At 32.4% G+C, this 14,840-nt stretch overlaps 2 protein-coding genes across 4 annotated transcripts; one reads left to right on the top strand and one right to left on the bottom strand.

Annotated features, from left to right (window-relative positions):
* The first annotated feature begins 2,172 nt into the window (after positions 1–2,172).
* Positions 2,173–5,782, top strand: LOC140820729 (F-box only protein 6-like). 3 transcript variants are annotated; one of them, XM_073181050.1, is made up of 2 exons: positions 2,173–2,385; positions 4,313–5,782. In XM_073181050.1, the coding sequence occupies exons 1-2, from the start codon at positions 2,231–2,233 to the stop codon at positions 5,559–5,561; spliced, it is 1,404 nt and encodes a 467-aa protein (XP_073037151.1). In that variant the 5' UTR covers positions 2,173–2,230; the 3' UTR covers positions 5,562–5,782. The 3 variants fall into 3 exon arrangements, with proteins under 3 accessions (XP_073037151.1, XP_073037152.1, XP_073037153.1); XM_073181051.1 differs by having other exon boundaries at positions 2,251–2,385; positions 4,302–5,782; XM_073181052.1 differs by having other exon boundaries at positions 2,252–2,385; positions 4,293–5,782.
* Positions 5,783–6,941: 1,159 nt separating this feature from the next.
* LOC140820740 (uncharacterized) lies at positions 6,942–8,701 on the bottom strand. Its single transcript, XM_073181079.1, has 3 exons — positions 8,534–8,701; positions 7,672–7,828; positions 6,942–7,132 (listed from the first exon to the last, which is right to left on the bottom strand). Exons 1-3 carry the CDS (start codon positions 8,534–8,536, stop codon positions 7,086–7,088), a joined length of 207 nt encoding a protein of 68 aa, XP_073037180.1. The 5' UTR covers positions 8,537–8,701; the 3' UTR covers positions 6,942–7,085.
* Positions 8,702–14,840: the final 6,139 nt, after the last annotated feature.

The raw sequence follows: 14,840 nt of genomic DNA, 5'->3' as shown, positions 1-14,840 counted from the left end.
TCATGTAATTACATTATTTAATCGGGAAAAAGGGAAAATCCGAGAGGCGTTGAACAATCATGTCGTTTTACGTGGAAAGAAGGTAGAGGGGGGAAAGGCCTGCGAAGGAGAAGTAATCCAACCGTTGATCGTTCGCTTGAGTGTTGAATTGTGGCCGTTGATGTGATTAAAGCGAAAATTAATTTCATCATTGGCCATCAAAGAGAAGGGTGGGTGGACCAAACAAAATTTCTTATCAATTTCCTGAGGCTGAGCGGATTCTTGTTTGTTTTTCCTTTTTACCCTTGAGCCAGTTTAAATTTTAAACATTATTATATTATTGGATCACCCCTAAGATTCTTATATTTTAAGTCTAAATTTAATAAAATCTAAAGTTAATAAATCAAAATTTAAATAAATGAATAATTAATTAATAGAAATAGTAAAAGTCTCATTTCATTCAATATATGACTGGGTCCCTACCTTTTGATTACGGGGTCATCACACATTGCATTCAATATTTTGTTTTTAGACTTTTGTGCAAGCCTGAACCATCGTTTTCTTACTGACAAATCGATCTAAAGGCATCACACATTTAAATTTTGTATACTGGTTCATCTATCTATATATCTATATATATACATCGATAGTGTGTATGTGTTTTTTTCATTGCATCGATAGACGAACATCGCCTTGTTGATGCTCATATAGGTCTTTATCGTGAGCTTGCAATATATCAAACTTATATACACATCACTCCGTAAAAAATAAACCAAAAACACCATATATAGATATTCTAGTATTTTAGACATCATGTTTCTTATATAAGAGTTCAATGTGTTTCGTTTCTAAAAAGCTGAATGATGTCTTAGCTTATTAATATTTTTAGAGAGTTTTATATCTTTTACACTTTTTGCTAGATTATTTATGTAATTAATCTTATAATTTTATATGTTGATTATTTATCTCACATCAATCAAATCATTGATTATTTATCTCATTTCAATAAAAAAAATCATTGAATGTGAATTTATAATGTTATAGTTCATTCATTTCTTTTTATTTATATTTATTTATTATTGAAAATGAGAGAATAGTAATTTATCATATCATATCAATTTTGATTAAGCAAACTAAATATATTATAACATATGCAATATTATTTGACATCTTATTCAAATATTTTAATTAGGCATTTAAAAAAAATTATATTATCAAATATGTAAATGTTAAAGTTAACTTTTACACATATGTAAAAAGTTACCTCAACATCTAAAAATTAAAATATCATGTTTAATAATTATAATTTACATTTAATTGTGTTTAATTCTTGCTTTTTAGAAAACTGCTTCTAGTAATTACCAATTTTACGGATGCACCTACTCTACTCTACATTCAAGTACTTAATGTGCTAATCGAATGGAGTCTAAGTTATTATTTTGGTTTTTCTATTTGGTTCATCTATGAAAAATATAATTTATTATTGTAATATGGACAAAGTTAACCCGTCCTACTATTTTCGAAATGGACCCATATTTTAAGATTCATTTCAGATTCAAAAATTTTCAAATACATCAAATATTTAAGATCTACATTATTTTATTTGATAATTAATAAGAAGTTCGTAAAATACCTAAATCTATACTAGCTAACAACAAACTTTTATACTGAAACAAATTAATATATCAAGCTATGAATTTAATCTACATAATAATCTGATAAAATTATAAAATATAATTTGATATTAACTTAAAGAGTGAGACTCATGTGAGACCGTCTCACGGATCTTAATCTGAGAGACAGGTCAATCCTACCGATATTCACAATAAAAAGTAATACTCTTAGCATAAAAAATAATATTTTTTCATGGATACTCCAAATAAGAGATCTGTCTCACAAAATACGACCTGTGAGACAGTGTCATACAAGTTTTTACCTGAAATCAAACCAATCACTAAAATTTGTATTAAAAATAAATCAATATACGTAGTTAGGGGTAATTTGGGCAACAACAAGAGGAAAGTTGGCGTACACGGTCAATCTACTCATCAAACGTATATGGTCAGATACGTGGCGAATTATGATTCGCCGAATTAATAACAATAAAAACAAAAGGAAACCTCCCGTCGACGAAATATAGATACTACACAGCTAAATATAGATACTCACAAGCTATAGATAGAGAGAGAGAGAGAGAGATAATGGACGGGGTGGGGGAGGGGTTGAGGGTGGGGAGGGCTCTGGTCATGGGATGATGGAAGGGGTGGCCATGCTAAGGCAACTTATTGGACAATTACAAGAGGTTTTAGAGCTCTACGGTTCTCCGCCCCCTACCGCGGTTCCTTCGAATTACTTCCTTCACTTCCAGGCTCGACCTCAGGCTTCGCTTCAGCAGCATCCCTTCAGGTCTGTGATTTTTGGGTGTTTGCTTAGGATTTTTACCTGGTTTCTTGATGATTGTTGCTGCTTGTTGTATATGTTTTGACGGGCGCCGATTTTGCGTGTTTCAAGATTTCATTTTTTTTAATTGTGTGTAGCTTCTGATTTACTGGGTTTAATGTTTTGGTGGGGGCAAAGTTCCGTGTCCCAAAAAAAAAACGAGAGAGTTGGGGTGAAATTATTTTTTGTTGAAAAAATGTAAAATTTGACTTAAATACGTATGGATGTAGATGTTAGAATTGTCGTACATACACGAAATTTTGAAATATTCTGCACTTTTTAGTGCAATCTAGAGAAATTACTTTTAGGTATGTAAAGAGAATTTTTTGCTTAAAACTGATATTGAAAGCTGCAGCACGTCCAATTTTTTTGTCAAGTTAGAGACCGTCCCATGCCTTTTACCAAATATATCTGTATGGAATCATCTGTTTAACTTAGTATTTAATGCATAAGTTGAATACGTGTTTTGGTTACTGACTTATATCTTAAACCAAATGTTCACTCATGTATCTTCATATACTAAGGGAATTGTAGATCAGTGCATGCTTTAATAGGAAGAAATGTTTTCCTGGTGAAGTGGAGGTCTGGGACTCTGGGGTTGTATATTTGCTGTGATTTCAAATGTGAAGACAAACACAGCTTAATCTTGCAGGGACAACACTCAATGATAATAGCTCTGTGTAAATTTACGGGTTCTAGTCACTCATCTCAACTGTTTTTCAATATGTCCAATGGAACGTAGATCACATAATCTAGCTAGATTAAGCAGCTATACATTTTTATTTTGCAGGTAGGCTTGTCATTTATGCTATGTAGACCGAGTTTTGGTTATTATTCAGGCTGGCCTGTCAATTGGGCGCTGTGAACTGAGTTTTGGGTTAGCAGAACTCACCCCATTGATAAAGCTAATTCTTTGGGGCAAAGCTAAATCTAATGCCAATACATAAAATTAACAATCACACAAAATCATATATTCCTAGCTAATGAGATTTAGGTGCTCAAAATTTCCTAAGAAACATAGAGACATAGAATCGAACATGCTTTCAGTTTTTGGAATCCAAAAGAGCTTCTACATTGGGACAGACTTTTAACTGCCTGAGCTTGTTCCCATTCGAACACATACCATATTTTAATCTGGCTAAATATTCAGGCCCTTACACAATTCAGCTCACGAATTTATTAGCCTCAACTCATTTTTTGTCGAATCTATCTGGCCATACCTCGGCCGAAATGACAGTTTTATTTCCAGGATTCAAGATCTTTTTTCTTGTAAAAGGGGATTTTTAAATTGATATATTGTATTGATGTCAAAACTTCTTGCAATGATACTTTTCTACCTTAAAGCAATCTGGACTTCATTAGAGGCATGTGCCCAGGATGTCTGAAAGCTTTCACTCTTGTCCCAAACAAGTTTGATCGACATATCCTTGCATTGAAAGAACTAACTTTCATTGATGTGCAATTAATACTTCAAAGTTTTATGTAATCATTTTGATGCTATATTACAAGTCCCTTGCAAAGTATCATCACTAACCAATTCATCTTAGATGTTGATTATCTTGACTATTTTATTTTACCTTTACTTTTTATCTGCCTTTTGATTATGTTCATCAGCTGTGCTGACTGATTTTTGTTATGAGATATATAAGATATAATTACATGCACAAACAATTTTAATGTGTAAATGTTAAATTGCATACGCAGCCTTCTGTTTAAACTTTAGATGTCCTTGTGTGGTCTCTGGAATGTCTTTGCTTTCGGAAATGACAATTCTGTTGGTATGCAGTGTTTTTAGTTATTGTTTCCTTAATTCTTGTTTTTTGCTTCTATTAGAATAAAATTTATCCTTGTCTTTTGACATTAAGCATCTCAAGATACTTCAGTTGCTCTGCAGATGGTGTTTTTTCAATCTAGATGGTAGTTCTTTGGAAGACGGTTGCTATAATCTAACTATGACTGCTGGTAAATCTGAAAACTTGAAGATGATGGAACCTGGAAAACCTCCACCCACAAAAAAACCACGTAAGGAACGCAATCGAGGGAAAGCAACTGCCATGACAAGCTCCGCTGAAAGCATGGAACAAACCATCTGGAAAGAATTTCCGGAGGATCTCTTTGAAGTTGTGATTTCAAGACTTCCAATTGCAACTTTTTTCCGTTTCCGTTCGGTTTGCCAAAAGTGGAATTCATTGCTGACTTCTCAAAGTTTTTCCCATCAATGTGCTCAAGTCGAGCAAGCTCAACCTTGGTTTTATACCATCACTCATGAAAATGTCAATACTGGAGCCATGTATGATCCATTATCAAAGAAGTGGCACCATCCAACTGTGCCTGCCTTGCCAACAAAATTGATTGTGTTGCCAGTGGCATCAGCAGGTGGCCTCGTATGTTTCCTCGATATAGGCCACCGGAGCTTCTATATTTGCAATCCCTTGACAAGATCCTTCAAGGAGTTGCCTGCTAGGTCCGTTAAGGTGTGGTCTCGTGTAGCAGTTGGGATGACTTTGAACGGCAGATCTGCAGACTCAGGATATAAGATCATTTGGGTTGGTTGTGAGGGGGAATACGAAGTCTACGACTCGACAAAAAACCACTGGACTCGTCCCGGAATCATGCCCTCGAATATCAAACTTCCACTTTCACTGAATTTCAGGTCTCAAGCAGTCTCCGTTGATAGAACGCTCTACTTCATGCGCTCAGACCCTGAAGGGCTTGTGTCCTACAACATGGACACTGGGATCTGGAAACAGTTTCTAATCCCAGGTCCTCCACATCTTAGCGATCATACATTAGCTGAATGTGGAGGGAGGATCATGCTCGTAGGGCTGCTGACTAAAAATGCCGCCACATGTGTCTGCATTTGGGAGCTGCAAAAGATGACTCTTTTGTGGAAGGAGGTCGACAGAATGCCAAACATATGGTGCTTGGAGTTTTATGGGAAGCACGTTAGAATGACTTGTCTGGGTAACAAGGGCTTGCTCATGTTATCACTGAGATCAAGACAAATGAATAGGCTTGTTTCCTATGATTTGTCAAGCAGGGAATGGCTCAAGGTGCCTGGCTGTGTGCTGCCACGCGGGAGGAAGAAGCAATGGATTGCTTGTGGTACTGCATTTCACCCTTGTTTGACGGCATTGGCTTGATTTTCCTTTGGACTGGATCTAAATTTACCGCATTTAAATGGTAGCTAGATCTCAAATATGTATGCTGTACGCTCGACAGCTGAGATTTCTTCTTATGGCAGCCGTACGAGGTCTATATCATTACTTGTATCTTCAAATCTTCTTGTACGTCGGATGTTGTATTTGTGTTTCTATAGCTTGACGCTTTGACCAAATAATCATTATACATTTTCTCCCAACAATTTATCTGTCATATTTGGTTCCTCCATGTACTAGGAGTAAATTTCTTTTCTTGATGAAAATGCCTTCCACTTTTTACATTTTTTTACTTTGAGTTGGTCGAAATTTTCCTCTTATTATCCTATCAAAAAAATTTCCTCTTATCCAAACACCATTAAAAATCATCTGATATCATATATTGAAATTTGAAAACTGATATCCTATATTGATGACATAAAGACTAAAATTTAATGGGTTCCTCTCTTGCGAACTGATTTTAGGTTTGAAGAAAACTCTGGATTTCACGTGTTCCATAAAACTGTTGGTCCCGAGAGCAGCTTAGTTTTATTCAGAGGTAATTCATGGTTTATTAATGTTAAAAAGCAAAAGGTTTTTTTGGCACCGTACCGGAAGAAAGATACACAATCAATGACTGGGAACAGATGAAAGCAGCTGATAAACACAAGTTCAAGTGCTCAATGGGACTTCAAATTGTTGACTTTTATAATTAGAGGCCGGTTTTAAATCCGGTCGCTCTGGGTTAGTTCGATTATGGGTGTGTGGGCAGTGCCCACACCCCATATGAGTGGTTGAGATTCCACCTCATGGGGAAAAAAAAAATAAAAAAAAATAAAATTGGACCAGAAAAAATTCTGGCCCTTGGATGTACCCCTGCAGGCACTGCCTGCAGGGGTAGGATGAAATAATCCGTCGCTCTGCTATTTCCGTCTCGAAATTGCGTTTTCTCACGGTAAAAAGAGTCTCAAAATCCTATCATGAAACACCTACGCCTAGCAATTGTGGAACATTTTCCTTTGTTATAATACATTCTAGATTTGAATGTTTCAATGGTTAATGAATGGATGCTATTTCCCTTGAAAATAATCTAGACTAGATAAAACTTAACCTCACTTCTCTATCGAGTACTTATCTTTTATCTTTCACAACTTCTTACTGGTTTATTATGGTGTGCGCGCAAGTATATATAAATTTCAGAGTTTCTGCTGAGCTATTATAACGTGCATGCATACATATATAAATATCCTCCAACCGAGGATGAAAACCTTTAATCCACCATTATCATTTTACTCGATCCAGCAATCTCTGCATTATAATATTTATCCATAGAATTTTAAATTTGAACATTTTGGAGAGAATATACTCATAACATAGTGATTATTAAAGGGCTTAAATTTGATGATAATGGAGAAAGTACACTGTAACATAGAAAAGGTTCGTCATCTACACACTCGGAAGTAACCACGACAAAAACACCGAAGAAACAAACTGTCACCACGTTCTAGGAGCCAAAAATATTGACTGTGATTAAGCCATCCCTCCACTTGTTGCCGTCCTGATTATCTGAAACAGCGCTGCAAATACACAAGCAAGACCAAAAGGGTCATACGTTTGATATATAAGACAGTAGCAAAGTAACAAAAGAACGAATGTTTATTACAGATGAAACAAGAAATCCAAGTTTTCTCATATAGTCACATGTCTACCTTTATTTAGAATTAAGATGAAACTGCATTTTCTAAATGTTAACAATTGCCAGGATCACATCAAACTCCAGAAATGTGAGAGAATGGTGAAACAAATCAATTTTTTGGATAAAATGCTTTCTTGAACACATATGACATGATTGATATCATCAAAACCTTGCATCGATTTCTCTAAAATTTGTAGTCAGGAGTCTTGACACTACATCACTAGGAACATCAGTGTATCCTTAATTTGAGAACACAACTTTCGCTCACAAGAATTATACTTCCATGATCTAGATGATATTCAGTGTTAAATCACCAAACTCATCAGCAAGAAAATTACTTTAAAAAGGTCATATAGTTGCATCAACAAATCAATGATAGTCTGAGACGTAAGTAAATGGGAAAGGATAAGGGAAGTTTACATGATCCAATAACAACGAAAACGAAAAACCCCAGCAAGATAGGGCCAACAGGGTAGTTGTTTCCCTTCTTTGTGCTAGTCTCAGAGACTGCACCACGCTTGGTAATATTCTTGTCAAACCTCTCTATCTTCCTGTCGGCAAGCCTCCTTGAAGTTGTCTGCATAAGAACGTACTCATAAAAATATATCCAGAGAGGGAAAACAAATAACAGGCACGGATTACAAACTTCAGTCAGTAAATAAAAAAATCCTAATCGAACAATGAAAAGAAAAGTGAAGACAATTGTGGCGCGTGCTAGCGCAAAATAAAATGCAAATACTATGATCATGAAATGGTATTTCTCATCAATAAGGTACAATGCAGACACCGACATACAACATACCGGATAAACCAACAATCTATAATTTCAAAACAAAAATCAGATCAACAAATAAAGTCAGAAAGCTACGTTGAGTCATCATCAGAAAACGCAAACGAAAAATTAGAGCAATGCAAAGAAGAACAAAAGAAAAAGCAAACGCCTACGAAGAAAAAACAACCAGCTTCCTAAGGAGATCTATGAGAAGGTAAAAGTTTCAGCTATGATCTGATGCCCACAATAAATTCATCAAAAATGAATAGAAAAATAAAGGAACTCTATCATCAACGCTAAAGGCTGCACGAACTACATTGTCGCTAAACATTAAGAATACAATATAAAATCACAAATATTCAAAATCGTCACCTAGATTATGAAACAGAGGAAAAAAAATGAAAAATCAAGAAACATAGAGAAAATCCCAATCAAAACTCAAAATCTAACAAAAAGGAGACGTTAACCATAAAGACCGCAAAATAGAGTAAAAATACGACGAATTCGTACCATGATTCACGAGATCGGTTGCTACAAGAAGCTCGAAACAAAAATTGCCGCAGATATTGCAAGTGATATATCTCCGGCGAAAGGGCAAATAGAACCGATCTCTTTATTTTTATTTTTATTTTTTTCTTTTTGGCACTACGATTTGACGCAGCAGGTATTTATCAGGAAGAAGAATTCAGTCCCTCCACGAAAGAGTCACCGCCTATCTTGCCATTGGGTCAAACGCGTGTTTTCTTGACGTGGCATTCTGTTATTGGTCATTCCAATCACCAAACTCATCAGCAAGAAAATTACTTTAAAATAAAAATTAATTATTTTAATACAAAAAGTAATATTTTTTCATGAATAATCTAAATAAAATATCCGTCTCATAAAATACGACCCATAAAAATATCTCACACACTTTTTTGACTTTAATTTATATTCTCCGATGGAATGTGTTGTAAAAACTAAGCATTCAATTTTACTAAATTTGAGAAACCCTCTGGCCAATAAAAAATATTTTTAAATTGCTTTTTTCCAAAAAAAAACAAATTGTGTAACAGGTTATACTTTAATGTAATCTGTTTATTAAGTCTCCCTCTTTTTAATATTACTCATACGTAATTAAATTTCCAAAAAAACAAATTGTGTAACAGGTTATACTTTAATGTAATCTGTTTATTAAGTCTCCCTCTTTTTAATATTACTCATACGTAATTAAATTTCGTTTGACATATTATTTTCCACATTCAAATTTAGATCGTCTTAGTCAATTCGATCTATACATACAAATAAAATTGATATTTTTAACACAAAATCAATAATTTTTTATAAGGAAAAATCCATTTATAAATATTTATAACATATCAAATGAATCCAATAGTAGATGTTTTAAAATATTTAATAATAAAAATACATGATATAAAATTACGGAAATTATATCAATATTTTGGCGTGAAAAAATAAGCTTTAAGAAAAATTAATTTTTGAAATTAAACTTCAAGATTTAGCATTTAACCTAACGAATTTTCAATGATATTTTATTCAATTAATGTATCGAGTTGTATAATTAAATTAAATCGTATATTGAATTTAATAAAATGCACTCAATTTAAATCACTTAGACACGAGTTGAGAATTCTCAACATGAAACAATTGAATAAATATATATATATATATATATATATATATATATATATATATATATATATATATATATATATATATTATCGTGGGTGTTAGCTGGGCTCGAGCCCATCCAAACTTCTAATGGTTGTCCCCTTCGGTTAGAGAGAACAATTTTTCTCTCGAGTTCGAAGTTTTGCAAGAAAACTATAAAACAATGATGAGGATCCCAGTTTTTCCGAGTTCGAGTTCAAAGATTTTAAAAAATCTTCCAAATAATTCGAAACGGTTATGAGTATATTATCTTAATCCTCGAACTCACCCCGGAAATAATAATAATATTGAGATAATAATAAATTTTGATTCGTCCAAACTGGCCCCCATCTAATCTCATCAATATTTTTGAAACAGTGATAGGAGTGACGTTTCAAGTTCAGGAAAAACGGAGATCGAGACGAGAATGAAATTCGGAAACGGTGATAAGAAACCTGCCCCCATCCCTTGTCGTCCCATTGCCATCCCAGGCCTCATTGGATATGTGTAAAATTTGAATGATATTATAAAAATGCTAATTTTGTTATTTTAAAATTAATTTTTTTCAATCTTTTTACTAGAAGTGATAAAAATTTGCAAGTATAAAAACATAAATAAATATTTTTAATAATTTAAAAGTTTTTGAGAATTCAATAAGATAGGTTTGTTATACGAGAAATTGGCCTTCAGTCTCCAGCCATCGATTTTTTTTTTGTTCAGTTCTTGGGTACTACTATTTTAGTACCACATTTCCACATGAAGTGTACCACATTTTGTATGACATAGTACCACAATTTTGTGGGTAGGGAGTTGACTCAAAGAAATGTTTTGATTCAGGATTTTTCACCAACTACCCCGTTGTTATAAATAAGTTAATTTTTTTAGAGTGGTCTCATTTGAGACCGTCTCACGGATCATAATCTGTGAGACGAGTCAATCTTACCCATATTCACAATAAAAAGTAATACTCTTAGCATAAAAAATAATACTTTTTCATGGGTGACCCAAATAAGAGATCCGTCTTACAAATACGACCCGTGAGATCGTGTCACACAAGTTTTTGTCCTTTTTTTTAAATATGTTTTTAAATTGTTTGTTAAATAAAAATGTAAATCGAGTGGGGTATTTTTTAGTTTATTTTTAAAAAAAAAATTATGCCAAATTTATTTACTTTAGGTCCATCAGTCTTGATAATATATATATATATATATATATATATATATATATATATATATATATATATATATATATATATATATATATATGGTCTCATGTATGACTGTCTCACGGATAAAAAATAATATTTTTTCGTGGATAACCAAAATAAGAGATCCGTCTCACAAATAAGACCCGTGAGACCGTCTCACACAAATTTTTGCCCATATATATGTACGTATGAATATAATATTCCATATGTTGAAATAAAATTTTATTTGAGCTATTATATCTCAATGAGACTTATGAAAATATATTCATTTTCATATTATTTTTCACATAAGACTAAATCGAATAGACACGTCTAACATATATAATTTTTAACATGTCTGTTTGGTCTATTGATCAATATATATAAATTTTGTACATGTATTTATGCATAAAGTACATGCGTTACATTTGATCAGTTAATAATGTAATATTTCCGATCTTATATAAATATTGTATTGCATTTTCTATTATATTTTAAATAAATTAATCATAGCCAGTGTGATCCGGTAACAATTAGACAGAAGTTGACAAAAGAAAATTTTCCATTAGTAATTACATTATGTTAATTGCGTACAGCTGTTTGATCTACTTGTTAAGAGGAAAATAATTATTAATGTTATGCAAAATTCATAACTTATTAGATACATTAAAGTTTAATAACAAAAAATTTAACCGATCAATTTACATTATCCAACATTTTCAAGTCCAATAAAATCCACAATCATATAATTATTAAATATAAAATTTATATATAGTAATGCATGGTCTTTTATATATTATTTCATTAATAAAGTAAAAATTGATAATTTGACGAATTATTTAAAATGTAGGTAGACGTGTTTGTTTAATGTCTATAGATTTCTTTTCAACCGTTGTTTGGTCGGAATCAATTAATAAAATTCTGATATTGTTTGAGCAAATAAACAACCTCACTTTCAGTTCAGAATCCCTCCGGAGGCAGCACCAACCGAAAACAAATCAACAACGGGTGGGCATTCAGATTTCCGACCAGGTCCAAGTGGGTTCACAATTTTTTTCTGGAAAATTTATTACTTGGGATCAATGTTTAAAATATCTTATATCTTCTAATTAAATATCTCACACAGCCAGTGAAAATTGAACCCAATATCTCTAGGATCCTTGAAACCCGACCTTTTAACATTAGGACAAGGTATCCTTCACGTTTAGTTCATTTAATACCAATAGATAAGACTAAAAAATATTTCAAAAAAAAAATTATTTGATTAGAGATTTACCATTGATGTGATTTTTACAATGGAAGAAAGGCCGTTTAATCTGCCAAAAAAAAAAAAAAAAAAAAAGAAAGGCCGTTTAATTATAATTTACGTGGCAAAAATTCTAAACAAAAAATATAATAAAATCCTAATTAACTCCACATACACAAAACTATAGATCTTTATTTCCAAAAATAAATAAACAAGAAAGAAAGCAACCGGTTGTTGAAGTGTGATGTAGGATGAACAGAAAGTGGTTGCAACAAGAACATACACCTCCCAACCTCTCTCATCAACAGAGATCTGTTATAATTAGTCTCGACTTATCTTAAATTTGAGATTTTTGTGTCAGATGAACTACAAGTCCTCGTCTGTTATAATTAGTCTCGACTTATCTTAAATTTGAGATTTTTGTGTCAGATGAACTACAAGTCTTCGTCTGATCATATACACCTTTTTGATTACCTAAACAACCCGAAGACAATTTCTTACAACCCTTTGTTCTTGTTTCGGTTTCTTGAGCTAGGAAAATTCAAGGATCACTTGCGTGAGTTTCTGGGTGAGTGGTTACGGGATCAAACTCCTGACAAGCCTTTGGAAATTTCGATCCTTGTTGACAAAAGGTGTCAAGTTTATGTTTCAGAAAAAAAAAATTCATTTCTAAACAAATTTAAATAGTTAATGATGCTACAAAAGACCGTAATTATATTGTACTCGCTCTCTTTCTTGAATTTAATTCTTCAATTTCAAGTGTTCTAATTCACTTAGTCAAATTTATTAAACAAGTAACATGCTATATGTTTGCCTAACTGCTAGGCTCTAGCGCACTAGAAAATTAATGCAATCAATTTGTATATCCTTTTGTCTCCCCTCTCCTTTTCTTCATTGATTAATAAAGTTTCTATTGGAATACTTTTCCACAATGAAGGCTGTGACTTAAAAAACATATTGCCGGCGATATGGGGTATTGATTTTGGGGTGGATCATTGAATAAGTAGGAATTCTTTGAATTCAGACATGATTAAACATTATTTTCGTACTTTATGGGCTCATGTCAAAGCTTAGAAAGTGTCAGGTACAATGTCCTAATCTTGAATTTATATGCATTGTCCTAAGCCTAACATGACATAAGCAAATTTAACCATTCGGCTTTCCAAACTAAAATACCAATCGGCCTAACCTAACATATCGACAAGTATATGTTTTTATAAGTTGATCAAACCTTTTTATACTATTTGTTATATTATTCAATCTGAAAGAACACACACACACGTATTTTATATATATATATATATATATATATATATATATATATTTATATATATATATATATATATATATATATATATATCGATCCAAGTGGAGTAAGTATTATATAATTCATGTGTTGTTTTTTGAGTATGTTTTTTGAGATATTGTCTCACGAATCTTTATCTGTGAGACATTTCAACCCTACAGATATTCACAATAAAAAATAATATCTCTTAGCATAAAAAATAATATTTTTTTATGGATAACCCAAATAAGATATATATCTTACAAAATATGACATATAAGCCCGTCTCATATAAATTTTTGACTTGTTTCTTTTATTACTATCTTATCCTCCCTATTATTATAGGAGATCGAACGAGTTATTTATCATTTGTTTTTGCTTCTTTTTTTTAGGATATATTAATATAAAAGTGATGAATAATGTTATCATTCCCCACGTGGCGATGAGATAGATGCTCCAAAAATTATCTCATTCCCAAATAATCCAAACACGTGTCATAAAAAGCCCATAACGGTTTAGAGGCATCTAACATTGGTCCAGCCCAAATAAGTAGTGCGCTGACGCGGGCCATCGCTTTCAAAGCCCGTAACTCCAAATTAAAGAGAGTGGGTGTAGGAATGGCCGAATCACTTCTTTATTAAGTATTTCAATGAGAGGCCAATTTTACACGTTTTCGAACATTTTCATCAAATTTTTGCTACGAAATTCTTACACTTATTCTTTGTGTATTAAACTAAAAAGAAAATGCGAAAATTTTCTTGTATTACATCGGGAAAAAAAATAAGAAATATTTGGAGATGTTAGGCTATGAAAAGGTATATTATAAAATGAAAAAATTGGAAACATTGGAACAATTTCTACGACAAATTTACCCATTATTTATTTAATATGTGGCCCGCTGGTATAATCAAAATTTAATACGGGCCTATCAATTGTCAACTTTCTTACATGGGGTAACCTCAGTTGTTTTGTCTTTTTTGTGAATAAGTAGCTTTCTTTGTTTCTTTTTTTTTTTTTTTGGGTTATTATTATTAATATAATAATGAAGAGGACAAAGGCTATACCAATCATAGAATAGGTTTGTTGGGTACAACCATGCCCTGCACCACGAAAGTCAATTTGTATTGCCTAAAGGTTCCAAATTTGAAGTATATTTTTTTTAACCCGAAGATGGCATTGTCTCCATGGTAAAACTCTATAATTCAACACTTTTCCTACGATACATCATGTCAATTATAAAATAGTAAAACACGGTTTTAATAATTTATCCAAACATCATTTTTTTCAATTATAAAACTACATACCATCGATCTTATAATTGATATGATTACAAGTTCAATTCTATTTAAAAATTGTTGTGAGTGGGCTTGTTGCGAATTACAAAAATGTTATGATTGAATTGACATACGATTTAAAATATTAGAGTTATATAGTAACTATTAGCTATAAT

This window comes from Primulina eburnea, unplaced genomic scaffold (assembly GCF_022965805.1).
Source record: "Primulina eburnea isolate SZY01 unplaced genomic scaffold, ASM2296580v1 ctg1415_ERROPOS3700000, whole genome shotgun sequence".
NCBI classification, from domain to species: Eukaryota; Viridiplantae; Streptophyta; class Magnoliopsida; order Lamiales; family Gesneriaceae; genus Primulina; species Primulina eburnea.
The sequence above is the reverse complement of the archived record's forward strand: the minus strand, read 5'-3'. Positions and strand labels throughout refer to the sequence as shown.